Raw genomic sequence first — 27829 nt, forward strand, 5'->3', positions numbered from 1 at the left:
ACATTTATATACATGATAATTCTAGGTACCAGGTATCACCATACCAGGTTGTTACAATATTTTGACTATATTCCTTATGCTATACATTACATCCCGGTTACTTATTTATTTTACAATTGGAAGTGTGTTTATATATATATATATGTATATATATATATTTTGTGAGGGCATCTCTCATATTTATTGATCAAATAGTTGTTAACCACAATACATTTCTGTATAGGGGGGTCAATACTCAATGCACAATCATTAATCCACCCCAAGCCTAATTTTCGTCAGTCTCCAATCTTCTGATGCATAACGAACAAATTCTTACATGGAGCACAAATTCTTACATAGTGAATAAGTTACATGGTGAACAGTGCAAGGGCAGTCATCACAGAAGCTTTCGGTTTTGTTCATGCATTATGAACTATACACAGTTCAAATATGAATATTCATTTGATTTTTAAACTTGATTTATATGTGGATACCACATTTCTCTATTATTATTATTTTTAATAAAATGCTGAAGTAGGTAGATACGAGATAAAGGTAGAAAACAGAGTTTAGTGTTGTAAGAGAGCAAATGTAGATGATCAGGTGTGTGCCTGTAGACTATGTGTTAATCCGAGCTAGACGAGGGCAATAAACATCCATGTATGCAGAAGATTTCTCTCAGAACATGAGGGGGGAGGTTCTAAGCCTCACCTCTGCTGCTCCCCATTTTCTCACCACATGGCCCCCTGCGACTGTGCCTGTCTTAGGTTGTTCCTCTCTTGAGGAATCTTACCCGTCTCTGGCTAACCAGTCATCTTCCGGGGCCATACAGGGAAATGTTAAGTTGGTAAGTGAGAGAGAAGCCTTATTGTTTGAAAAGGTTAGCTTTTTACTTCTTTGCATATTTATGCCCTGTGGCTTCTATGCCCAGCATTTGTCTTGAGGTGTCTTTACCACTTAGAAGAATTATGATACTCGGTAAATTCGACATGTGGCACGAGTTCTATTTAAAGGTTGTGATTAGGTAGGAAGAAGAAAAGCTATAGAAGTAGCAGGCAGAAGAAAACCTGGGAAGATTGATTATTTCTTTGACATATCTTCTTGTAGAGTAACTTCAGCATGGATAGGTTTTAAACTACTAATTAGATTGTGCACACACATTAACATAATAGGAATATAGTTACCTAACCAAAGCATACCTGTAATTACCAGCCATCTCCAGTGAAACCAAGAAAACCAGTTAGGCACCTTAGGCATTTGTGAAAACTTATCTATGATATGGTGGATATTGTCCGACTGAACTTAAACAGTCTGAGAGAATTCAGATAAACTAGAACAACCCATTCCTGGGGACTGTTCATATCCCATATGTTCTTTTAACGATAAATAGTCTGTGGTTGTAAGATTTTGGAGTGCTACAATTTGCACTTCTCCTAATTCTTGGTTGAGTTCCAACAGTATAGATCCAGTCCAATTTTTGTTTTACTGTATGCACAGGCCAGCTTAGATATCTCCTTCATCATTCCCATGGCAAGTCCAGGAACTGGTGGGATGAGTGCATCTACACCTGTGACAGTGCGTGGATCTTTGTTGGAGTTTTTTTTTTTTGCTGATCATCTTCTGTCATGAGTCTTCCCGAGAGTGCTGATGTTGGAAGTTCTTTTTCATATCGTATCTTAGTTCATTTTTGGGGTAGCCAAATTAGGCTTTGATCCTCTGTATAAACACAAACAGACCCTTTGCCTACACTTTTATATGCCCTTTATATCATTGTGTAGAACTCATTAGAGGTCACCACATAGGAACTGCTTTTTTTTTTTTTTTTTTTTTTTAATCATTAATCTACACTTACATGACGAATACTTTGTTTACTAGGCTCTCCCCTATACCAGGTCCCCCCTATATAATCCTTTACAGTCACTGTCCATCAGCGTAGCAAACTGTTGTAGAATCACTACTTGTCTTCTCTGTGTTGTACAGCCCTCCCCTTTCTCCCACCCCGCTATGGATGCTAATCTTAATACCCCCCTACTTCTCCCCACCTTATTCCTACCCACCCATCCTCCCCAGTCCCTTTCCCTTTGGTACCTGTTAGTCCATTCTTGAGTTCTGTGATTCTGTTGCTGTTTTGTTCCTTCAGTTTTTCCTTTGTTCTTATATTCCACAGATGAGTGAAATCATTTGGTATTTCTCTTTCTCTGCTTGGCTTGTTTCACTGAGCATAATACCCTCCAGCTCCATCCATGTTGCTGCAAATGGTTGGATTTGCCCTTTTCTTATGGCTGAGTAGTATTCCATTGTGTATATGTACCACATCTTCTTTATCCATTCCTCTATCGATGGACATTTAGGTTGCTTCCAATTCTTGGCTATTGTAAATAGTGCTGCGATAAACATAGGGGTACACTGGTCTTTCTCATACTTGATTGCTGCATTCTTAGGGTAAATTCCTAGGAGTGCAATTCCTGGGTCAAATGGTAGGTCTGTTTTGAGCATTTTGATGTACCTCCATACTGCTTTCCACAATGGTTGAACAAGTTTACATTCCCACCAGCAGTGTAGGAGGGTTCCCCTTTCTCCACATCCTCGCCATCATTTGTTGTTGTTTGTCTTTTGGATGGCAGCCATCCTTACTGGTGTGAGGTGATACTCATTGTAGTTTTAATTTGCATTTCTCTGATAATTAGCGATGTGGAGCATCTTTTCATGTGTCTGTTGGCCATCTGTATTTCTTTTTTGGAGAACCGTCTGTTCAGTTCCTTTGCCCATTTTTTAATTGGGTTATTTGTTTTTTGTTTGTTGAGGCATGTGAGCTCTTTATATATTCTGGACGTCAAGCCTTTATCGGATGTGTCATTTTCAAATATATTCTCCCATACTGTAGGGATCCTTCTTGTTCTATTGATGGTGTCTTTTGCTGTACAGAAGCTTTTCAGCTTAATATAGTCCCACTTGTTCATTTTTGCTGTTGTTTTCCTTGCCCGGGGAGATATGTTCAAGAAGAGGTCACTCATGTTTATGTCTAAGAGGTTTTTGCCTATGTTTTCTTCCAAGAGTTTAATGGTTTCGTGACTTACATTCAGGTCTTTGATCCATTTTGAGTTTACTTTTGTATATGGGGTTAGACAATGGTCCAGTTTCATTCTCCTAGAGGTAGCTGTCCAGTTTTGCCAGCACCATCTGTTGAAGAGACTGTCATTTCGCCATTGTATGTCCATGGCTCCTTTATCAAATATTAATTGGCCATATATGTCTGGGTTAATGTCTGGATTGTCTAGTCTGTTCCATTGGTCTGTGGCTCTGTTCTTGTGCCAGTACCAAATTGTCTTGATAACTATGGCTTTATAATAGAGCTTGAAGTTGGGGAGTGAGATCCCCCCTACTTTATTCTTCTTTCTCAGGATTGCTTTGGCTATTCGGGGTCTTTGGTGGTTCCATATGAATTTTTGAATTATTTGTTCCAGTTCATTGAAGAATGTTGCTGGTAGTTTCATAGGGATTGCATCAAATCTGTATATTGCTTTGGGCAGGATGGCCATTTTGACGATATTAATTCTTCCTAGCCATGAGCATGGGATGCGTTTCCATCTGTTAGTGTCCCCTTTAATTTCTTTTAATAGTGACTTGTAGTTTTCAGAATATAAGTCTTTCACTTCTTTGGTTAGGTTTATTCCTAGGTATTTTATTTTTTTTGATGCAATTGTGAATGGAGTTGTTTTCCTGATTTCTCTTTCTGTTGGTTCATTGTTGGTATATAGGAAAGCCACAGATTTCTGTGTGTTGATTTTGTATCCTGCAACTTTGCTGTATTCGATATCAGTTCTAGTAGTTCTGGGGTGGAGTCTTTAGGGTTTTTTATGTACAGTATCATGTCATCTGCAAATAGTGACAGTTTGACTTCTTCTTTGCCAATCTGGATTCCTTGTATTTTTTTGTTTTGTCTGATTGCCGTGGCTAGGACCTCCAGTACTATGTTAAATAACAGTGGGGAGAGTGGGCATCCCTGTCTAGTTCCCGATCTCAGCGGAAATGCTTTCAGCTTCTCGCTATTCAATATAATGTTGGCTGTGGGTTTTTCATAGATGGCCTTTATTATGTTGAGGTACTTGCCCTCTATTCCCATTTTGCTGAGAGTTTTTATCATGAATGGATGTTGAACTTTGTCAAATGCTTTTTCAGCATCTATGGAGATGATCATGTGGTTTTTGTCTTTCTTTTTGTTGATGTGGTGGATGATATTGATGGACTTTCGAATGTTGTGCCATCCTTGCATCCCTGGGATGAATCCCACTTGGTCATGGTGTACGATGGTTTTGATGTATTTTTGAATTCGGTTTGCTAAAATTTTGTTGAGTATTTTTGTGTCTACGTTCATCAGGGATATTGGTCTGTAGTTTTCTTTTTTGGTGGTGTCTTTGCCTGGTTTTGGTATTAGGGTGATGTTAGCTTCATAGAATGAGTTTGGGAGTATCCCCTCCTCTTCTATTTCTTGGAAAACTTTAAGGAGAATGGGTATTATGTCTTCTCTGTATGTCTGATAAAATTCCGAGGTAAATCCATCTGGCCTGGGGGTTTTGTTCTTTGGTAGTTTTTTGATTACCGCTTCAATTTCGTTGCTGGTAATTGGTCTGTTTAGATTTTCTGTTTCTTTTTGGGTCAGTCTTGGAAGGTTGTATTTTTCTAGGAAGTTGTCCATTTCTCCTAGGTTTCCCAGCTTGTTAGCATATAGGTTTTCATAGTAGTCTCTAATAATTCTTTGTATTTCTGCGGGGTCCTTCGTGATTTTTCCTTTCTCATTTCTGATACTGTTGATTTGTGTTGACTCTCTTTTCCTCTTAATAAGTCTGGCTAGAGGCTTATCTATTTTGTTTATTTTCTCGAAGAACCAGCTCTTGGTTTTATTGATTTTTGCTATTATTTTATTCTTCTCAATTTTATTTATTTCTTCTCTGATCTTTATTATGTCCCTCCTGCTGACCTTAGGCGTCATTTGTACTAGTTTTTCCAATTTCGATAGTTGTGACATTAGACCGTTCATTTGGGATTGCTCTTCCTTTTTTAAATATGCTTGGATTGCTATATACTTTCCTCTTAAGACTGCTTTTGCTGTGTCCCACAGAAGTTGGGGCTTAGTGTTGTTGTTGTCATTTGTTTCCATATATTGCTGGATCTCCATTTTGATTTGGTCATTGATCCATTGATTATTTAGGAGCGTGTTGTTTAGCCTCCATGTGTTTGTGAGCCTTTTTGCTTTCTTTGAACAGTTTATTTCTAGTTTAATGCCTTTGTGGTCTGAAAAGTTGGTTGGTAGGGTTTCCATCTTTTGGAATTTACTGAGGCTCTTTTTGTGTCCTAGTATGTGGTCTATTCTGGAGAATGTTCCATGTGCACTTGAGAAGAATGTGTATCCTGTTGCTTTTGGATGTAGAGTTCTGTAGATGTCTATTAGGTCCATCTGTTCTAGTGTGTTGTTCAGTGCCTCTGTGTCCTTACTTATTTTCTGTCTGGTGGATCTGTCCTTTGGAGTGAGTGGTGTGTTGAAGTCTCCTAGAATGAATGCATTGCATTCTATTTCCTCCTTTAGTTCTATTAATATTTGTTTCAGGTATGTTGGTGCTCCTGTATTGGGTGCATATATATTTATAATGGTTATATCCTCTTGATGGACTGAGCCCTTTATCATTATGTAATGTCCTTCTTTGTCTTTTGTTACTTTCTTTATTTTGAAGTCTGTTTTGTCTGATACCAGAATTGCAACACCTGCTTTCTTCTCTCTGTTGTTTGCTTGAAATATCTTTTTCCATCCCTTGACTTTAAGTCTGTGCGCGTCTTTGGGTTTGAGGTGAGTCTCTTGTAAGCAGCATATGGATGGATCTTGCTTTTTTATCCATTCTATTACTCTGTGTCTTTTGATTGGTGCATTCAGTCCATTTACATTTAGGGTGATTATTGAAAGGTATGAATTTATTGCCATTGCAGGCTTTAAGTTTGTGGTTACCAAAGGTTTAGGGTTAGCTTCTTTACTATCTTACAGTCTAACTTAACTCGCTTGTTGAGCTATTATAAACACAGTCTGATGATTCTTTATTTCTCTCCCTTCTTATTCCTCCTCCCTTCTTCATATGTTGGGTGTTTTGTTGTGTGCTCTTTTTAGGAGTGCTCCCATCTAGAGCAGTCCCTGTAGGATGCCCTGTAGAGGTGGTTTGTGGGAGGCAAATTCCCTCAACTTTTGCTTGTCTGGGAATTGTTTAATCCCTCCTTCATATTTAAATGATATTCGTGCTGGATACAGTAGTCTTGGTTTGAGGCCCTTCTGTTTCATTGCATTAAGTATATCATACCATTCTCTTCTGGCCTGTAGGGTTTCTGTTGAGAAGTCTGATGATAGCCTGATGGGTTTTCCTTTGTAGGTAACCTTTTTTTTTCTCTCTGGCTGCCTGTAATACTTTGTCCTTGTCTTTGATCTTTGCCATTTTAATTATTATGTGTCTTGGTGTTGCCCTCCTTGGATCCCTTGTCATGGGAGTTCTGTGTACCTCTGTGGTCTGAGAGGCCATTTCTTCCCCTAGTTTGGGGAAATTTTCAGCAATTATTTCTTCAAAGACATTTTCTATCCCCTCTTCTCTCTCTACTTCTTCTGGAATACCTATGATTCTTATATTGTTCCTTTTAGTTTGATCACTCAGCTCTCAAAATTCTTTCATTCCTGGAGATCCTTTTATCTCTCTCTGCATCAGCTTCTCTGCGTTCCTGTTCTCTGTTTTCTAGTCCATTAATGGTCTCTTGCATCTCGTCCATTCTGTTTTGAAGTCCTTCCAGAGCTTGTTTTATTTCTGAATTCTCCTTCCTTAGTTCTTGCATATTTCTCTGCAAGTCCATCAGCATGGTTATGACTTTTGTTTTGAATTCTTTTTCAGGAAGACTGGCTAAATCTATCTCCCCAGATTCCTTCTCAGGGGAAGATGTAGCAGATGCCGAAGCTGTCTGGGTTAGTCTTGTCTGGATCATATTTTTTTGCCTTTTCATGTTGACAGGTGCTATTGACTGTCAGCTGGGAGGGCCAAAATTTTCACTTGCTACTGGCCTTTCTTTACTGGGACAACTACGACCCCTAGTGGCTTCTGTTGGGTAATTGCGTGTAGACTGGGTCTTTGTGTCTTGCCTGGCCGGAAGGGAGAAATTTCCCTTTCTGTGGGCGGAATTTGTCTCAGGCTGCTTCTCTGCTTTCGCAGCGCCCGGTGGGGTAATGGATGGGGGGGCTGCTTGACTGTTTGCCTCCGTGAGGGGTCTCAGAGCTGTTGCCCAGGGGGTTAGTGCACCCGGTTTTCCCTGTAATTTCCAGCTGCTGTACTGTGACCTGGGTTGTTTCCGTCAAGCTGTTAAGTCCCTGTCCCTTTAAGACTTTCAAAAAGCCCCCGCTTTTCTTTGTCACAGGGGCATCAGCTTCGGCTCCCGCTCAGAGGTCTTACTCCCTGTTTCCCCAGTATCCAGGGCCCCCTGGGCACGTACTGTGTCTGCGCTCTGGCCCGGATGGCTGGGGCTGGGTGTTCGGCAGTCCTGGGCTCCGTCTCCCTCCCGCTCTGCCTATTGTTCTCCCGCCGGGAGCTGGGGGGAGGGGCGCTCGGGTCCCGCCGGGCCGGGGCTTGTATCTTACCCCTTTCACCAGGCGCTGGGTTCTCGCTGGTGTAGCTGCAGTCTGGCCACTGTCCTGCGTCTTCTGGTCTCTCTTTTAGGGCTAGTTGTGTTTGTTGTATTTTCAAAAGTATATATGTTTTTGGGAGGAGATTCCCACTGTCCTACTCACGCCGCCATGTTGGCTCCGCCTCTCCAGGTTTGTTAATTTTTAAAAGGATGATGATGGTATCAAATGGAGGTGGTATTTAAATTCCATCTAAATTTTAAAGTGATGTAACAAAGTTTTATATTAGTGTATTCACTGGAAATTGCATTATTTGCAAATATTTAGACTTATGATGAGAAATTTTAGGTGTTGCCTTAGAAATGTGTAAAGTAGGTTGAGCAAGAAGTTTGAAGACAGCTGTTCTCAGAGACCCCAAAGCACTAATTCTATTTTCTCTACAATGCTGTTTATCTCACTTACTATGAGACAACCATGGCTCCCAGGACTCTTATGTCTGTGCATTTCTGTAAATCACCTGAGTGTGACCCAATCTCTCACTCATCTCCAATTCTGCAAACATTACATTGTGCCCTCTTAAACTAAATATATATCATCAGGAAAATGTTATATTTTCAGTTTGCTATGAAATTTCTTAACCTTCAAAATATTACTTCTTTTAAATAATGGCTCTTTTTTCTCCCATATCCCTCATTCCATTGGACCTAGAATGATACAATGTGTGTCTCTCTTGTTCCTCATCACTATTTTAGGCCATTTGTCCTTCTGTCCTAAACCACTCCTTTCCCCTCCCCAGCTTCTCTGAAGCACATGATGTAAGACTTTGCCATCTGTACCCCTCTTGTATTCATATATGATACAGCCTCTTAGTCATGACCTTGCCATTCCTATTGAAGTATTTTGACACCTATTACTTTCTCCTCCGCAACGACTTATGTCTTCAACTCTGCTGATACCAAAGTCCATACAGATGATCTATCCAGCCTCCTTGAATTCTTGATCTTCAGTGACCATTCCTTCCCATTCACCTCTACCACCTTGTCTTTGCCAGTACATGCACCAGATTCTCACTTTCAAGCATCCCACTCTCTCACCACCAACTCCTGTCTTTCCAGATCGGTCCACCTCTATTCTTCTCCCACTATCAACACTTTACCCCACTGAGACAACCTGAAATCCATCAACTCTCTGCTTTCATTTGCCTATTTACCTTACATAGATTCTGTGGTCTGTCATTATAACCATACCCTTGACTAAACTCTCAGTTCTCTTTATTGCTTTTTCCTCTGTCCTCCTCTGACAAAACTGTTAACCCTAATTAAATTTCACTCTTCTTTTGCTACATACCTGTACCTGAGAAGCAGAAGATGGCTGGAACAAAACATAACCATGCTGACTGGTCTCACTGAACTTTACAGCAGACCTTAAGTTGGCTCTCAGTGTTGCCAGTCAGTCCTTGTACATGTCATGTGTCAGTCTTATCTAAGCTCTGACTTACCTCACTCTTTTTCTCTCTTAAAACCTCCAAACCTCCTCTCCCCTCATCCTCAGTTTATCGAGAACTTCAAATTCCCATCACCAAGTCTACCAATCTACTTGCTACTATTTCCACATACTCTGTTTTCCCTTCTGCTAAAATGAATGAACGATTTGTACTCCTTTTCAAGGCCAGTCCCTCTTATCACCTAAAGGACTTTGTCCCTCTAATCATCCCTGCAGTTTTTTCCTCTCTTCTGGGTCATTTCCATTAGCATATGAGCATGCTGAAACATGGTGTGCTTTTTTTTTTAATGCAAAGGAAAACTCCACCTTCCTTTTACTCCCATCCCACTCCAGCTACCACCACATTTTTTTGTTAATAGCAAAACACCTTAAAAGAGGTATGTGTATTTACAGTGTTCATTCTTCTCATTTCCTCCTGAACATGTTAAACTTTGGACACTCATATTCACTACTTAATGAAAATTGCTCTTTTCAGGTTCACTGGTGAGATCCATATCACCAAACAATGATTATTCTAATTCCTTATTATTTCACTCAGGAGGGTTTAACACAGTGAATCGAAACACCTTACATCCTTCCCAAAATGTTGTATTCCTTTTTCTTTGGATTCTAGTGTATCTCCTTATTGTCTACTACCTCACTAGCCATCCTTTTCATTCCCCTTTGCTGCTTCCTCCACCTGCCACAATCCAAAGGTTGGAATTCCTCAGAAATCAGACCTAGAAACTGATTCTCTACTACCTACACACTCTTTGAGTCTGTATCATCCAGTGCCATAGCTTTAAAATTCCATTCCTTTGCCCACAGCTCCCAAATATATATCTTCAGGGGCAGAACATTCTCTTAAACCCCACACTCAGATACGCAATTGTCTATATGATTTTTCGTTGATATCTAATAGGCATCTCAGTCGAACATGTCCAAAGCTGAATTCTTGATTTCTTCCCCATAAACTTTCTCCTCCATTGTGTCCCATATCAATACATAATAATACCATTCACCCAAATACATAAGTAGAAAATTTTAGATTCATTTTGGATATTTGTTTTTCTCATATTCCACATGCAAACCATGGATAAATCCTGTTGACTCTCCTGTCCTGCATCTGGCTGCTTCTCACTACTCAACCACTACTTCCTAGTCCAGGGCACTATAATCTCTTGAATTTACTAGGCTAATGGTCTCCCTGCTCCCACTGTTGCCTCCCTCACCTTCGGTCTGTTTTCCAGAGAAGCTAGAATCTATATTGTCCAATTTCTACCCAGGAGCCCATTAAAATATTAAATCACATCATTCCTCTGTTCAGAATCCTCCAATAACTTCTTATCTCAAAAGAAAACACTAAGTCTTTATCATAGTTTACAGGACTTTACATACTTTAATCCTGGAGAGATCCAATTTCATCTTTTATTCCCTCTTGCTTGCTCCTTTCAAGCTACTGTGCCTTCCATGATGCCTACTCAGGGCCTTTGCACCTTTTCCCTCTGCCTGGAAGAATCTATTCCCAGATATCCTTATGGCTCATTCCTAACTTCATTCAGTTCTCTATACTAAGAACTTTCCTGACTATCCTGCCAAAAAAAGACAATCTCCAGTTATTTAATGCCTTATACTTATTTTAATAGTAATTATCAGTGCCTCACATTAATTTGTCCGTTTATTTGAATGTCACCACCACTACTATACTTGTTTACACCCCACACTAACCCCACATTTTGCTCTAACAGGGTAGCCATTTTGTTTTGTTTTGTGTCTTGCTAAATCTCCAGTGCCTAAAGCAGTGCCTGGCACATAGCTCTACAAATACTTAATGAATTAATATGAATGAACATCTTGGTATTTTGTATAAGCAATAGGGTACAGGATTCTAGAGTCAGAATTTTCAGGTTGTAGCCAACCTGTGCCACTAATTAACTCTGTAACATGGGCAACTTATTTAACTAGACTTTACAGAGTTTCTTTGTAAAGTGAAGATAATAGTACCTGCCTTTCAGTGTTAGGAGAACATGAGTCAATGCATCTAAGGTGTTTAGAACACTGCCTAGTATTCGCTTTTATTTTTAATACCGTCTCCATCTAACTGATTCTTTGATGTCTCAGGTAGTTCCAAACGTGGAAGTAAAGAAAGGAATTCTATTGCCTCCTCCCCAAATCCTACCTATAATTTAAAAAATAAACCTAATTGAGGGAAAGTACAATAGAGCACCCTTCCATTTTAGCATCTTTTCCTGACTCAGCATAAAACTACCGCTGGAGAATGTCTTTATATATAAACTTACAATTTTATATATAAAGTAAATGGCTACCCAAGTTAGTTTTTTTATGACTTTTGGCTGTATTTCTTACCAGAATTAGTTCAGTGTTAAATTATTATGCAGTCAAAACCATTTCTTAGCACAAATTTCACAGAAATTTTTCTTTATTGCTTAATAAGGATTTTATTTGTCCTAAGATAAAGAATTCACTGAGCTATTAAGATGTTTGCTTTGGAGCAGAATATTGTTGAATATAGATTACTAACATAACCTTTATAGTTTATAGAAAATAAAATGCAACTCAAAATCAACTTTACCAAAAAAAAAAAAATGCTCTCATTTTTTAGGTATGAGTGATGGTAAAATATACACAATACAAATGATTCTTTTTTTTCTCCAGGTTATTGGGTCTCTTGTGAGACTTGGTGTTTTAATGGATATCTTAGGTTTTTAGGTGATGTTTTTTTTTCCAGTGGCTGAGATATTTGATAGAAGAATATTTAAAGTATGATTCTGGATTGTAGAATAAACTGCAGAAAAACCTCAGTTAGTCTCCCTCTGTGTTCATCTTTTCTGTTTCATTATATACAAGAGTTTTTGCTTTATTGCTATTTAAAATAGAATGTGATTCTTTTATAGATGGGCACTAAGGAATCCTCTGGATTACTTAAATAAATTTTTTCTTTTAATTTAATATAAGTTGATACTGTAATGGTTATGCTGCAAGTAACACTGGAAATATTTACTTCATTTTATGCTTGATTAGGTAGTCCAGCTACAGGAATGGATGATTAAAATCATCAATGATAACACTGCTATATGTGTAGAAGGAAAATTGATGTAAGTAAAACATTTCAATATTATTTTAATAAAATTTAAAATAAAATACCTATGTATAAGAGCTTAAAAGAAAATGTGTGAGAAATAGCATCTTCCTACAAAACAAAGACTTTCTAATGAGGTTACAAACTGAAGGCAAAAAAGTAATAAAATTGCAGATCTTGGCTGTGTTGATTGTAACCAGCTTGCTTGTTTCTGCCTGTTAAGTCAAATTATTTTTAAAATAGTGATGGCTTAAATTTATATGCACAAGTGCCATATTTCTTTCAGAGGTTCTTATAAGTGGACTGGTATTATCTGCTTAATTATATGTGATTAGTTAATATTTACTACATGCATTTCAGTCCAGATTCTCTCATCTAAATTGGGACAACTAGATATAAGTTACTGATAACAGAAAAGGAATGAAAATTATTTAAAACTTTGTCATACAGCTACATACTAAGTAATCATTGGCACTTTCTGGTTCTCCCTAAAGCAAAAGCATCAGAAGGTAAGTGGGCTTTGCCTAATTCTGCCACTCTATTAGCTCCATTTCCAGTTCTTCAAACCAATTTCTTAGTGATTTTTTTAAAAAAAATTTTTTAATTAAGGATTGTAATAAAACAAGACAGGATATGACTGTTTGAGATATTTACCTAGAAGTTTCTAAGTTGAGTATATAGAAATTAGTCTTGCCTACTCTATTTCTCTCAGCCTTGTGCCCATTTCCATAATATCCAAGAGGCAGCTTGTGCCTTTGTGGAGTCCCATTGCTGTTACTGGTTGAATGACATGGGCAAGTGACTTACTTTCTTTCAGTCTCAGTTTCTTCATCTGCGCAATGGTGATGTTACCTACCTTTTGAGTTATTCTGAGGTTTAAGTGAGTTAACATTTATAAGACATGAGAACAGTGCTTTTATAATGCTATTTAAATGTTGGTTAAATAAAGCAAAGCAAAAACAGAACAAGATGCATCGTACTGTGTTAAAGTATGATGTATGGGTTTAGCCCCATTTGATCACATTAAAGAAACTTAGCTTTCTTATTACACAATTATTTATTACTAGTTATCTGACAAATTCAACATTTATCTTATACATCTTCATGTGTTCTATTTTGTATTTATCTGAGCTTCATTTTATGAAATAGGAAGAGTGGATTTATGGGTCAGTGATTTGATACTACAGCTTCTTATTTACCAACTGGACCCTCCTTTAGGTACTTTCCAAAAGAGAAAGGTAAAAACATTAGGCCTATATAGTGAGGATAAAAAAAACACAAGATGAAATTGGTCCAAACTCCATAACTGCATGAAAGCTAACACAGTCTCGACCCTGAGGAAGGAGACAGAGAAATCATTCTTCGGCATCAGTTAAGGTGGAGTTGTAAGCACTGTCAGCACCAGGTATTTAGAGAAGGCCCCTACTTCCCTTGCTAATGATATATTTTCATACTAGGGGTATAGTTTGGCCATAGTGTGGCACATACTCTGAGGATCACATTAGCCAAGCAATTGAGTTCTGCTACAATGTTTGACTCTCAAATGTTTTATAATTAGATTAATAATGTTCTATAGCTGGAGCACAGTTATTAATTTTTTAAATAAATTTATATACTTATATATGTTCCTTGTGACTACTGGTAAAATGTGAATATTTTGGCATTGAGTAAGCAATTTTTTTCTTGTAGAGACATCACTGACATATATTGGCATAGTAATGCAATTATAGAACGGATTAAGCACAACAAACTTAGGACTTTATCAGGCAACATTTATATATTAAAAGGAATGATTGACCAGATTTCCATGAAAGAAGCAGGTAATGACTCATTAGTAATTGATAAATTATTTTAATAAGTGAAGCAATTAACCATACTTGTAACAGTAATATACATTTTTTTTATTTTTAATTAGGTGATTTAAAATTATGAATCAGTTAAAACTAAATATTAAAACAGATTTGACCACATTATGTGAAACTATTATATGCATTGATCATTTTTCTCTAATTTAATCACCCTCCTTGATGGTTTAAATAAGTCCAGTGATTTTTAAAAATTTAAGTGAAATATTCCTTATTTGTGAAGAATTTCCTAATAAGAATATAATTTAGCTCCCTAGTTCTTCTCTTTGTTGAGTCTGCCTGGCATAATCCTGGTATAATCAAATTTTCTGCCTGTCCCTTAATACTTAGCTAATGTGGCTCAAGAAAAACACCTGGCAGTTTAAATTTATGATTACCAGCAACAAGTTGTGGTTGCTTAGTGCCACTTAGTATTCTGTCACATGTCCCTAATCCATTCACTCTCCCATCCTCCTTGATGACTACTTCATACTTTTACAAATCTCCAATACCTCCTCCTTCCCCCTCTCAGGGAGAGGCCAAGAGGGAAGTGCCTGAGCAATAGGAACCATCAGAGGAGAACATCAGCACCGTATCTATTCACTGCTTGCATCTGTACCTGCTTTTGTTATGGATGAAGTGTCCATGTTCCTGACTCTCTCAGCCTCTCTATTTGTACTCTAGCTCCCATTTTCCCTCTTCATTCGAGGCTATCACTCCAGTAATTCTCCCTTCCTCTATCAAAAAAAAGTCCCTCTTTTAACCACACTTCTTTCAGCCACTATTGCTCTTATTTATAACAAAATAACTCAGAAAATTTATTATATCGAATACCTCTTTACTTCTTCCCCATTTTTTTTCTTGAATTTACTTTAATCATGCTTTAATTCTTCACTAAGACAACCTATCGAAGTCACCAGTGGCCTCCCACATTACTGAATCCAGTATACACTTAGTACAGATAATCACACCTACCTCCTTGAAATGCTTTCTTTACTTGGCTTTTAAAATACCATTATCCAATTTTCATGCTGCCTCACTCCCTGTTCTTTCTTTCTTTGTTTATATTTCTCTTCTTTACATCTAAATAATGGGATAGACTAGATCTCTTTCTACACTTAGTGTTCTGATTTCTTTTAGGTTTTGAATCTCATCTATATGGTGATAAGTGCCAAATCTATATATAACCAAGAATACTACCTTAGCCACTCAACTCATTCTCCATTTGTCCATTTAACATCTCCACTGGGACGCCTATAGGCATCTCAAACTTAATATGTCTAAAACCTGATCTTCTTTCTTAAGTCTGCTTAGCCTACAGTCTTTCCATGCTTCCAGTACCTAACCAAAGGCCTTGGAAACATCATTAAATCCTTCGTTTCCCTCACACCCACATCTAGTGTGTCAGGGCATCCTATTGGCATTATCTCCATAATGTCTCCTGAACTCAGGTCTCTGCTGACCACTGTGGTTCAGACCTAACTCATCTTACTGTTTCTCCCCTTTGTACTTCCACAGACACTTCGCAAAATAGCAGCTAATACAGTCCTATTAAAGTAAGTCAAAACCTTTGACTTCTTTGCTCAGAATCTTCACAGCTTCCCATCTCACCCAAAGTAAATGGCTTCATGCATAAAATGACACCAAGGCCTTATAATCTCCCATGCTTCCCCACTGCCTCTATTAGGTAATAGAGTACCTGTCTGAGTAGCTTCTTAGCACTAGCCTCTCCTCTCTTCATTTCACCTACACTGATCTCTGTTGTTCTACAGATAGTCCAGGCATACTCTTTTGTCTCATAGCCTTTTGCTATGTTCCTTCTGCTTCCAGGGTTTTAACCCCATACTGCCACATGATTCACTCCCTCGTATCTTTCAGGGGTTTACTCAAATGATGCCATTTCAGTGAGAACCTCTCTATCCTTTTTAAAAATGCAGCCTGCCCTGCTGCTTCTCTCTTAGCTTGAGCACAGTGGTATCCCTATCCCCCTTAACTGCATGATTTTTTTCCATAGCATAGATGGCCAGCTAACAAGCAAGTTATTTACCTCTTGTTTTGCTTTTTCTGTTTTACACTAGAAGGCAAGTTCCATCAAGTCAGGAATTTTTGTTTTGTTAACTTCTGACTTCTTCGTATCTATGACAGTGGTTGGCACATAGTAAACAATAAGTATATATTTTTTGAATGAGTCAATGAATAATGACATTTCTTTAAAATCTAGGCTTTTAGATAATTTTTTTTTGTTTATTGTTAAATAGGATATCCAAATTATATCATAAGGAAGTTTATGTTTGGCTTTCCAGAAAAGTGGAAAGACTACATTGACAATTTTCTAGAGCAATTAAGGTAATGTACCTTTTCACTTTTTAAAAAACTTTATTGAAACATAATTAACATTTGGTAAAATGTACCCATTTTAGGTATAAAATTTGAGAGCTTTATGTAGTATATATATAGTCACATAACCAATGTAGAGTGGTTTCAATTTCTTTTTTTTGGAAATAACAATTTTGAAGCTCTTTGATCTTATATTTTCAGAATCAGTAAGACTACTAGAATTTCTGTCATACGGAATAAATCTAAAAGGAAAAATGAAACCTTTGACATATTTCAAGGAGCATCCTCCTCTAATCACTTACCCTTTAAGAGGCATGTAGCTGTTAAACAGGAGTGTAAAGTTCTTGGTTCTTTTTTCTTTCATTCCCTCAGTAATTATTTCATTGTTACTGTCTCAGTAGACACTTTCAGCACTGAGAAAACAAAGAAGAATTTAATTCTTGCCCTTAAGGAACTCAGAAGGATACAGTGATTTAAGTTAATTTCTCACAGCACAATGTATATAACTTATAATAGCTGTTGGCAATTTACTTAGCCAGGTAGTAAGTATTTTTAAGGGCATGCTGCCTCTAATACAACTACTCAACTTGGTCTTTGTAGCAGAAAAGCAACCATAGATAGTACTTGAATGAATGTGTCTGTGTTTCAGTAAACTTTATTTCCAAAAGTAGGCATTTGACAGGATTTGTTCTGTAGTTTTCTTATAGTATCAGGTGTTAAATAGTAGTGTATCAGCTTAAATAGGAAATACAAGAGCATAGAATAGGAAGCACTTACGAAGGTTATATTTGAGTCTTTTCACTTAAGATATTATACTTGAGTTCTTTGTTGGGGAAGGGGTGGAAGATTAAAGGTAAACTTCGCTAGGAGTTGAGGTGGGGGCTTTATCTGAGAGTTTATTTGTGGGTTTAGTTTTTTGTTTTTATTTTTTGAGAACAAATATTAGAGGAGAAATGCCATCCTTAATTTCAGGGCTTGTGAAAAAGAGGGAAAGGCCAGACAAAAGCAGAAAACTAGAAGATTTGTCTCTGATGTACGAAAATCAATGAAAAATGATGTAGGAGAAAACCAAACAGATGTCCTTCAAAGAGCCAGCACCACTTATGACCTTGACTGTGATCATTTGGGTATGTTTGCTCTTTTCTACTCCAGCATAGTGGTAAATTCTTAGAGGAGCCCTACATTTGTTTAATTATTACCATGTATGTAGTATTAAACTCTTAACTTACACTGCCCTAAAATTCCTTCTATTGACTACTTAAGGAGAAACTAGTCATAGTCGGCATTCAAGCTAGTTCATTAAGTGTTACTTTTAATCAGAATACCAAGGACACTGGTAAACATACCAGTGAATGATTATTGTTCTTTTAGTTTCCTAGCCACAAGGTATTTAGGTCTCCAGCCTACCTCAGACCTGTATTAAAGATGCCTGTATTTGTACTAACTTTCATTCCTGTTAAGAGACAAAACCAGTTAGCTTTCATGGAGGAAATGGCATGTTTTTTGAATGATCATTGCTATAAAGGTAGCTGGCAGAACTGTTCTTTGTAAACTCTTTGCCAAAACTATAATCTGCCTCATATCCCACCTCCCCCACAAAGAAGTATGAACATTAACTTACAGTCCTTTCCAGATAATACAGAGGAGTAAAAGTTACTAGAATCCGTTATATAAATTTCTGCCAATTCTACCTTGACCTTGTAATGAAATGCTTTACAGAACTTAAAAGAGTTTAGTATTGCTTCTGCCAAATACATTGCACCATACTGGATTTACTAAATGTACCTGTATGCCACTCCCCGATCCCACTGCTCCCCACTCCCCTGTTCCTCTCTTCACTTTGAAACTTTGCCTATTCTTCCTAGTCAGAGAAGGAAATAAATATGCAAATGACTACTTGCCCAGAGCTAGCGAATATTCACTGTTTATTCCTTCACATCCCTTCCTCATTTTATCAAAAGTCATCCTATTTCCCATAAATTAGCCATATTGATTATTGTCATGGCTAGACCACCTTTAGTATTTCAGAGTCCTGGGGCTACAGCACCTAGTGTATACTCTTTTTACTCCTAAATTTTTAAATCCATAAAAGTATCTCTCACTTTCAATCATTTATTAATCTTCTTTAATCTTAGATCTTATCCTCTCCCTATCTGCCTTTTCCTTTTACTTAAAGCAGTTTTTCAGAAATTTGAACTAAAGAGTGAATATTATTGATAAAGTGTTTGAGAATACAAATGTAGAAAACTAAAGTTTGGTAAACTATTCTACCTGCCAGCTTTATCCATAAGGAAAATCATTAAAAAAAATTTTAAAGCACCTTCCATAAGTTTGATCTGTGTCAGCTGTTAGGAACTTAGAGATGAGTAAAACAAGATGCCTTTCCTGTGGGAAGCACAGTGTAGGTGAGATAGTAATACATTCTTATATTTATCACTTTTCTAGTATGATTCATTAGATCTTAGTTTTATGAAATAGTTAAAACTCTGAATGTCCTCATATTAGTTTTTTGAGTGGTGGTGATTGGGACTCTTAATACTTTTATTATCATAGTTATCATTACACTTTCCATGGTAAAACCACTAAAATAAAAACACATCTAACATTAAATAACTAAGGTTACGCAAAGTTGCCAACCAGTGCTAATTTAAGGTGATAAGTGATTGTGTGTATATATTTTAATGATTTATCTAAAATGTGGTTTTGCATATTTAGTGCTATGATCTATATGTCTTTAGTATTGTTATTAAAGTACTTTATTTCTGTTACTACACTTAACCAGAGTATATTATAAATGATAGAATATCAGCTTCCTTCACTACTGTAATCTCAAGAGCTAGGATCATCCATTGTGCATCTTCAAATAGCTTTTAGAATAACAAAAATGTTTTTATAGTTTATGAGTCCTTTTTAACTTATCTAGAATATCAGCTCAATAACCATTTGCTGAACCTATAGTGTATACTATAAAATTTGGTTTTGCTCAAAATTTTAATTAGCATACTTTAGCATAGTTAGCATTAGTGATATATTAGAGTATATAAACTAATTGGAACATAATTCCATATGCATACAAAAGCATAAAGGAAATAGAGCTTATTAGCTTTCTTTTTAGTTGATATGTAGATAAGATGAACAGGAATTTGTAATTACGAACTAGGTTAGCCTTACTATTTTGCCTTTAGATGTTGCAAATGAGAACCAAAGCAGGTGATAATGAGTAATATGGCTGTCCAGTGTTTCTTTGGTTTTTTTTTAAGAGAATAAAAATGATTTGAACAAAATATAGCCCTTTGCAGAGTGATTCTGTCCAAATAAAAATTGCTTTGTATCATAATCAAATTATAACAAATATTTGTGACATCAGATAGATATTTTTCTGTAAGTGAATTCTTTAATGTGGGATGGTGACTTATCATTTATAAAATCATTTATTGAAATCTCCATCTTTGTACTCACAGAACTGAAGAATAGTAAGCACAGTAGGTTGCCAGGAGCTACAGAATTAAATGTTTGCCATAGTAATCACCAAAATAAACCACCATTAAGACTCCTAGACGACCAAATAAGTAATACTATTCAAAATGGAGAAGAATATGACTTTTCTAATCAGGTAAACTTTTACTGTACCTCTTTGATGTGCCTCTTTGATGTGTAAAGGGGTGGTGTGTGATACTACTGAAAAGATTGGAACCAAATCAGAGATCGTGGGTTTTACTTATTAAGTATCAACTTTTCATTAGTTTTGACACTTCAGGTAAATGTGTTCCTATTTATTTTCCCAGTGACTCATTGGAAAAGTGCAGTTAACAATAACAAAAGTTTTAGCTCTTAGAGATAGGCTTAAATAAAGTATACATATGAAAGCACTTGAAAAATTACGAGTATTAAATATAAATAAGTAAAGGAAATACATAAGACAGTAGATACTCACATGGTACTTCCAAAGCCCAAGCTCTAGCAAATGAGTTTTTGAATGCCTCCACTAATGAAATTTGTAGTATAGGTACCTAGAAATGTGTATGCTTGATACATACTGTGGAAATTCTTGAGGTCATGTTTGTAGATAATAGTTGTTAAAATAAAAAGTTATTTGTTTTGAAGGAATTAACTGGGGAATATAAAAAGATGTCAAAGAAACTCAAAAATTATGGAAGAAGAACAAACAAAAGGATAAATGAAAGTGAGAAGCAAGGTAATATATGTTCGCTGGTTTTGTAATAAATAGAAGTTACTATCGAAATGTTTTTAATATAAAAGTGATCTCATCAATTTCTAAATCTAAAGTTATATATAACCAACTATTTCAGTGGTTATAAATATTTGACTATTTTTTACATAAAATTAGCATAATAAAATAATCCATTACTTCAAATATCACATTTAGTTACAGGTTTGCCTCCTTTAATCTATGTACTTAAAATAATTTTGTTTAAACCATCACAAAATTATACATCACTTAAAATATAGGAATGTTTAGAACAAGAATAGTTTTATCAACTTAATACCAATAGTTTACTGTAAGTGTGGATTTTCAGATTTTAAAGAGCCTTTTTTCTACACAGCAAGTTTGAAATTTCATGTTAAGTCCATCAGCTTAGTACCATTTTTTTCTATTTTATTTCTTCTTATAAGTGAAAAGAAATGAAAGTGAAGAGCATTTATAAGTGCTTAAAGAAGTAAAGGAGAAAGAAATAGTACTTAGACTACCAGGTTCATACAGTTTAGTTAAAGTTTCCATAATAGGTTGAACCTTTATTCAAAATATTTAATTAAAAAATTCAGAATAAAGTGCTTTGTTCAAAATTAGAAAGTTCAAATTCTTCAGCTTGCCAGTTGAACATTTCAGTCAGATCTATGTGAGGACTTAGAACACTTCTCTCATAATATGAAGGTATATAATTGAGAAATCTTGTAGAAACTTTCTTGTTACTTTTGGTTAATACCACTTTTGTGAATTATATAATTCACAGGCTTCTTTTCTCCCCAGCATTCATTAGTACTCATCAGTCTTTCATTTTAGTCATTCACCTTGTAAAATGACACATAATATGTATGAGTTTTTGTAGTATTTCTTGATGATGATTGGTGTGATTTACAATTTGTATATATTTATAATTATAATTGGATAATTTAAGGTTAGAAATTGATTTGGCTTCTGTTTTAAGTTTCAAATTGGAGAATTTCTCTCATTTTAACTTCCTTTCTTTAGTGACACAGTATAATAAAGATTCCCAAGTTCTATGTTGGTTTTTATCCCATGATGCTACATGGAGATTTTGGGAGTTCAGCAAAAGTGCATCTCTTTGGCCACGATTAGGAATGAGAATGGGGCCATGGAGATGGAGTTCCACATTCTTCTAACTCCCTCAACTAGGACAGCTTCTATTTCATATATCACATACATAGTAAGGTTTTAGCAACCCTTGCTGTACTCTTATGCCTCCTAAATGTTTTTACCTCCAAAGACTTGATTTAACAAATGTTTGTTTAGCCTCTACTGTATATGTTAAAGACTCTATATTAATGCCAGCAAAAAAAAAACTAAAAATGAACACAACATTCTTACCGTTAAAGATTTTCTAGTTGAAGAAAGGACAATTGTGTAATTATAATCAGGGCACATTGTGAAACATGGCATTATTTTAAAGTATACTGGAAATTTGAAAGAGCTTTCATTCAGGGACAGAGAGAATCAAGAGAAAGTTTATAGAGTACGTGGGTTAGAGAGTAGAACTGAAGCTGGTAGTGATTTGTTTTATAAATGAGTGAAGGAAACTTTCCAAGTAGAGGAATGACAATGAAAGTTGAGACTCAAGAAAATTTGAGAAACAGTGGTGTAATAGACATAAAATATTGTTAGGATATGAGTACACTGAGAGAACTATACTACCAAAGGCCAGGCAGAGGAGCTTTTATGTACACTTAAGTAGACTGTGAGAAATCATGGACAGGTTGTATATATATTTACAGTTGAAGGGACAGTGACCTGAACAGACCAGTGCTTCAGGAAAATTACTATGACAGTAATGTATAAAGTGAAGTTTGTGGGAACACAGTATACTTTGTTGGTAAAAAAATGTTTCCTATATTTTGTGGCTAATTTGTGATTTTTGATCTTTGGTTTTATCTTATGAAATTAAAGAGGGAACTGAAGAGTCGAATATACCCATTGACATTCTGACCTCAAGAGAACAGTTTTTCTCAGATGAAGAAAGAAAATACATGGCTGTTAAACAGAAGGAAGCTTATATTTTAGTGACACCACTGAAATCTAAAAAAGTGATAGAGCAAAAATGCATGAAATATAATCTGTCCTCTGGCACCATTAAAGCAGTAACAGATTTTGCATTGCCAAAGCATCAAAAAGAAAGCAAGTCAGACTTTAATGAAACTAAAAGTTCAATCAATAAGCCCACAAAGACTTCAGAAAATGCCTTTGAGTATAATGTGGGTCATAAAAGTAAGAATAAGGAAGATTGCAGTGAATGTGATTTACTTACTGTCAACCAGAAAATAAAAATATGTAGCCCTGAAAAGGAACAAACAGTCACCTCTGACTTTAAGAAAGATAAAAGATTGTTATCAAAATTGAAAATTGAAAATAAAGAAACTATGTCATTTTACAAGCATCAGCCTTCATCAGATTTGTGTAGTGAAGAAAGTGAAACAGAAAAGGAAATTAGAAGGAAAGCTGGGATTGTTAAGAAAACCAGAACAAGAAATACCGAAGAAACAGTGGCTCCCCTGAGAAAAAGCACAAGGAACACAACAAGGAAAATCCCAGGGATTTCTGAATCTGAAACTGAAGAAAGTGAAAATGAATTTCATATCAAACAGAAGAAAGCTAGATGTTCTGCTAAAGAAAATTTTCAGAAATATGGTATTAGAAATGAATTTCCAATTATTGAGATGATGGGATCTGATAAGACAAACAGGCATTTCTTAAAAAGTTTAACTGGTTTAATTCAGGATGAGGAATGGAATGAAAAAGAATTACAGAGACTTCATTGGTAAGTAGTCAGTTTTGACTTTGAAATATCTAGAGTGGCACCAAAATGGTTAAAGACATAAAAACTATAATAAGGCTTTGATCTAATGACTTCTAATCATTAATGTGGAAGATGTCACCCAAAAAACACATGGAGAGAAATTACAATTTATACAGAGAATGGAGGGAGAGTACAGATAGCCTCTAACTTGGTACTTTGCGGCCCTTTCTGCTGCCTATAAGTGAGGAAAGTAAAAGTGCCCTTTTCATTTACTATTTCAAAACACCCCTCTCCCCAGAAAAAGGTAACTATGTGAGAGGGATGGATATGTTAATTTGATTGTGGTAATCATTTCACAGTGTATATGTACATCAAATCATTTCACATATCATTGATACATAATCACAAATGATCATATATCATTGATCACATGGGACACTTCAAATATGTAATTTTTATTTTTCAATTATACCTCAGTAAAGCAGGGTAAAAAATATTTCAACATAGACAAATGCTCTCTCACAGCTTCCCATTTTAAGAAATACTTTATAATTAAATTGACTTATAAAACCTTAAAGCTGAATTCCAACTTGTAGATTAATACGGTTCTTCCCCCATATAGAAAAGAAAACAGTCTCAAAAGTTAGATGATTTGTCATAGGTTTAATAATGCTACTGATAAATTAGGTATGGTAAGAATTGGATTCGGCTATAAAGACTTGACAAGCAATTTCAGTGGTACGATGTATTGGAAGCCAGATCATAGTTGAACAATGAAGAATAAATGTAAAGACAACCTAGGTGGATAGCACAAGAAACTTGGCAATGATGGGGAACAGAAAACTGCATAGGTAATAGAAGAGAGTGTGAAGATAATAGATAATGTGTGTTTCGTTGCCTGTTTATTTGTAAGAAGACTGATGCCAGAACATGGCAGTATGTTGAATGGAAATGGATCTAGTAAAAAGAAAGGAAGATATAATTGATAAAAGACAAAAGGATAACATAGAAACACATCACACTAAGTATTCCACTTCCTTGTGTACCACCCTAACCTTGTAACATTTGAAATTCTTTTCCAAATCTACCTTCTTGAAATAGTCTTCCTAAGGCATCTTTGTGCCATTATACTCTTCTTTTCAATTTCCAAATCATCCTTTGTCTTGTTTTCAGGCAGAGAAGGCAATTTTCCTTTCACTCTTCAGAGTTCTTAGTTTTGGCTACTTTCTTGTTATAATGTACTTCTCAGTTATCTTTTCATCCCAAAGTTCTAACTTTCCACTTTGTACAAGGACTCCCAAAATGTATGTCTGGTTCTGAATTCTTGTATTTAGGTTTGCGTTTCCCTTTGCTTGCTGGTCATCTATACAAAAATCTCACCTACAGCTCTAACTTAATACATCAAAAACCAACTTATTTCCCCCTGCCTGTCCATTTTGACTGACATTTCTTGTTTCTGCAAATGTAATTCTGTCAGTCAACTAGGTTTAAACTCTTTGTCATTATTGATTTTTAAAATCTTAATAGTTTCCAAGGAGCTATAGATTCTTCCACAAGATAATTCCATCTTCAGCTTTTTTTCTTGACACTACTTGAACTATGGGAGTAGCCTCGTATCTATCTGTACTTTGGTTTTTTCATCTGTGTAATCTGTTTTATGCATTTCCAGATTAGTCTTAATATATAATTGTGGTTGTAACATATCAAAAACTTTCATTGCATTCTTACTAAATCTTCAAATTACATATTCTTCTGCCTTGCATTGAGACACGGTATTTTGACCTATATTAACCTCTCTAGCTGTATCCCCCATCATTTTCTTGTAATGAAGGTTCTCAACCTTTGCTGTATATTCACACCATTTAAGGAGATTCTTAAATGCCTTGAACTGTAAAGGTTCCAATTTTCAGTAAGATGGTATAAGCACACTCTACTCTGTTTCTTCTGCCATGCATCTTTAAGAGCTGGGTAGAATGCATTAAGCAGCTTTTTGTTAACCCAAGAAGGTAAATAGTAGCAGATCTTCTGGAGAAGACTAGAATTTTGAGTATCACTAAACTGGCAGTGAATTCTAGTTTTTCCTCTGGTGTCCCCAGAGGTAGACTCATGGCCACCTAAAACCTGGAAGTGGGCATTGAGCCATGATAAAGAGAATTCAAAGAGATGCCCTCCAGTTCTGACTTGAGGAGGAAAAAAGACTACTAACACTCAGAAACATTAGAAATGCCCCAGTTCTCTTCTTTTTCGTCTACTCTAGTTCCCATCCAATTCTGCATGGGTGGAAATCACAGCACCAATTGGGGCCCACACACATACCAAAATCTCCCAAAGTGGGAAACCTTATTCTCTATTCAGAGGAGTAGAGGTCTCAAGAGAATGGAGCAAATAAATGATGTTGCATTTTTCTCTTTCTGACCTTTCTGCTTGGCACTGGAGAAAGGTGGCAATTTTATGAAATGTACAACAGAGATGGATAACTAAAGCCTGAGCTTTCTGCCAGAAAACCAAAAACAGGAACTTTAGGCAACCAAAAATTTTATTTTTGGAGGGACTAGGGAAAGCAACCCTATAAAGTTGTTGATGAATTTGGGCTCACTCCTGATTTGCACATATGACGATCTGATCCTAACAACATTCCCAAAACTGAGAAATGAACTAAGAGCTAGACCAACACTGAGTTTCCAGGCCAGCCTCTCAGTGTCCCACACACAGGATATCATAAGAACACTGCAAAGCCTTTAAAAATGGAAGCAACTTCTAGTTGAAACTACAATCAGAGAAGACTGATTAGAATTTCTAGCTCAGGTTACAACCAGGTCAGTTGCCTGCTAAAACAAAAATATTAACATCCTCCATAGGATATAAGCAAGACCTGGGGTTTTATTATTATTTCAGAATGGCTAGGAAATAATACAAAATTACACAGCATATGAAAAAATAGGAAGATTTCAACAAATGTCAGTACTGAAATGACACAAATGTTGGCATTTTCTGACAAGATTATAAAGCAAGTATATAAAAATGCTCCAGGAACTGAGAGCAAACATTCTTGAATAGAAATTTAGAAATCAAGAAATAGAAGATATAAGGAAGAATCAAATGGAAATTTTAGAGTTGAAAAATAAGAGAATCAAACTCACTTGATAGGTTCAATAGCAGAATAGAAATGACAGGAAAGAAATGAAAAATATGGAGAATGACAGGAAAAAATGAAAAACAGCAAGAGAAATAACTGCATTCTATTGAAATACCCTATATGGCAGGCTTGGGTTTGGGCTATGCTTCTCTAGTTTTTTCAAAGCTCTGACCTGCAGCCGTTCCTTTTAAGTTTATATACAGTGAATATGAACTATTTTCTATTCCATAACTATATGTTGTGTTCCCTCATTTCTTTGCCAATATTTGAATTGAAATCTTCATGGGTAGAGCCCATTAATTATTTGCTTGCTTTACTTGCTTGAATATTTGCTGCAAGCTCCTCAAGTGATTCTTTTAGTTAAAGTATCATTGATATACAATCTTATGTTGGTTTCAAATATACAACACAGTGATTCAACAGTTTCCCGTATTAAATCATCACCCCCCTCTAGTTACTGTCAACATAGAACAATGTTACAGAATCATTTACGGTATTCTCCATGCTGTACTACTCTCCCCATGACCAACTTACATTGTGATTGTGAATTATTATGCTCTTTATCCCACTTACACACCCCAAACCCTTTGTAACCACTAGTCACTTCTCAGTGTCTATGAGTCTACTGCTGTTTTTGTTCCTTCTGTTTTGTTTTTGTATTCCACAAATAAGTAACATCATATGGTATTTGTGTTCTCCACCTGGCTTATTTTACTGAGCCTAATAACCTCTAGATCCATTCATGTTGTTGCAGATGGCAGGATTTCTTTTCTTTTTATGACTGAATAAAATTTAATTGTGTAATGTACCACATCGTTATTATTTATGTATTTTAGACACTTAGGTTGCTTCTATATATTGGCTATTGCAAATAGTGCGGCGATCAACATAGGGGTGCTTATGTCTTTTTGAATCTATGATCTTATTTTTTCAGGTAACTTCCGAGGAGTGGAATTCCTGGGTCAAATGGTATTTCTATTTTTAGTTTTTTGAGGAACATCCATACTGCTCTTCCCAGTGATTGCACCAATTTACATTCCCACCAACAGTGTAGGAAGGATACCCTTTCTCCACATCCTCTCCAGCATTTGTTATTTCTTGTCTTTTGGATAGTGGCCATCCTTACTGCTGTGAGGTGACATCTCATTGTGCTTTTAATTTGCATTTCCCTGATGATTAGTTATGTGGAGCATCTTTTCATGTGTCTGTTGGCCATTTGTATTTCTTCTTTGGAGAACTGTCTGCTCAGCGACTCTGCTCATTTTTTAATTGGATTATTTGCTTTTGGTTTGTTGAGGTGTGTGTGTTCTTTATATATTT

General features: G+C 36.1%; 1 protein-coding gene across 5 annotated transcripts in view; it reads left to right on the top strand.

Moving 5' to 3' along the window:
* Nucleotides 1-27829, top strand: part of MIS18BP1 (MIS18 binding protein 1) — a 48099-nt gene that overhangs the window by 9679 nt on the left and 10591 nt on the right. For all 5 annotated transcript variants that reach the window (XM_057488486.1, XM_036916898.2, XM_036916905.2 and 2 more), the window contains 7 exons: nucleotides 12143-12216; nucleotides 13890-14020; nucleotides 16303-16390; nucleotides 17354-17508; nucleotides 19843-19994; nucleotides 20486-20576; nucleotides 22527-23394. In XM_057488486.1, the coding sequence (XP_057344469.1) occupies nucleotides 12143-12216; nucleotides 13890-14020; nucleotides 16303-16390; nucleotides 17354-17508; nucleotides 19843-19994; nucleotides 20486-20576; nucleotides 22527-23394 (1559 nt within the window). The remainder of the gene's footprint in view (nucleotides 1-12142; nucleotides 12217-13889; nucleotides 14021-16302; nucleotides 16391-17353; nucleotides 17509-19842; nucleotides 19995-20485; nucleotides 20577-22526; nucleotides 23395-27829) is intronic.

This window comes from Manis pentadactyla, chromosome 11 (genome assembly GCF_030020395.1).
Source record: "Manis pentadactyla isolate mManPen7 chromosome 11, mManPen7.hap1, whole genome shotgun sequence".
NCBI classification, from domain to species: domain Eukaryota; kingdom Metazoa; phylum Chordata; class Mammalia; order Pholidota; family Manidae; genus Manis; species Manis pentadactyla.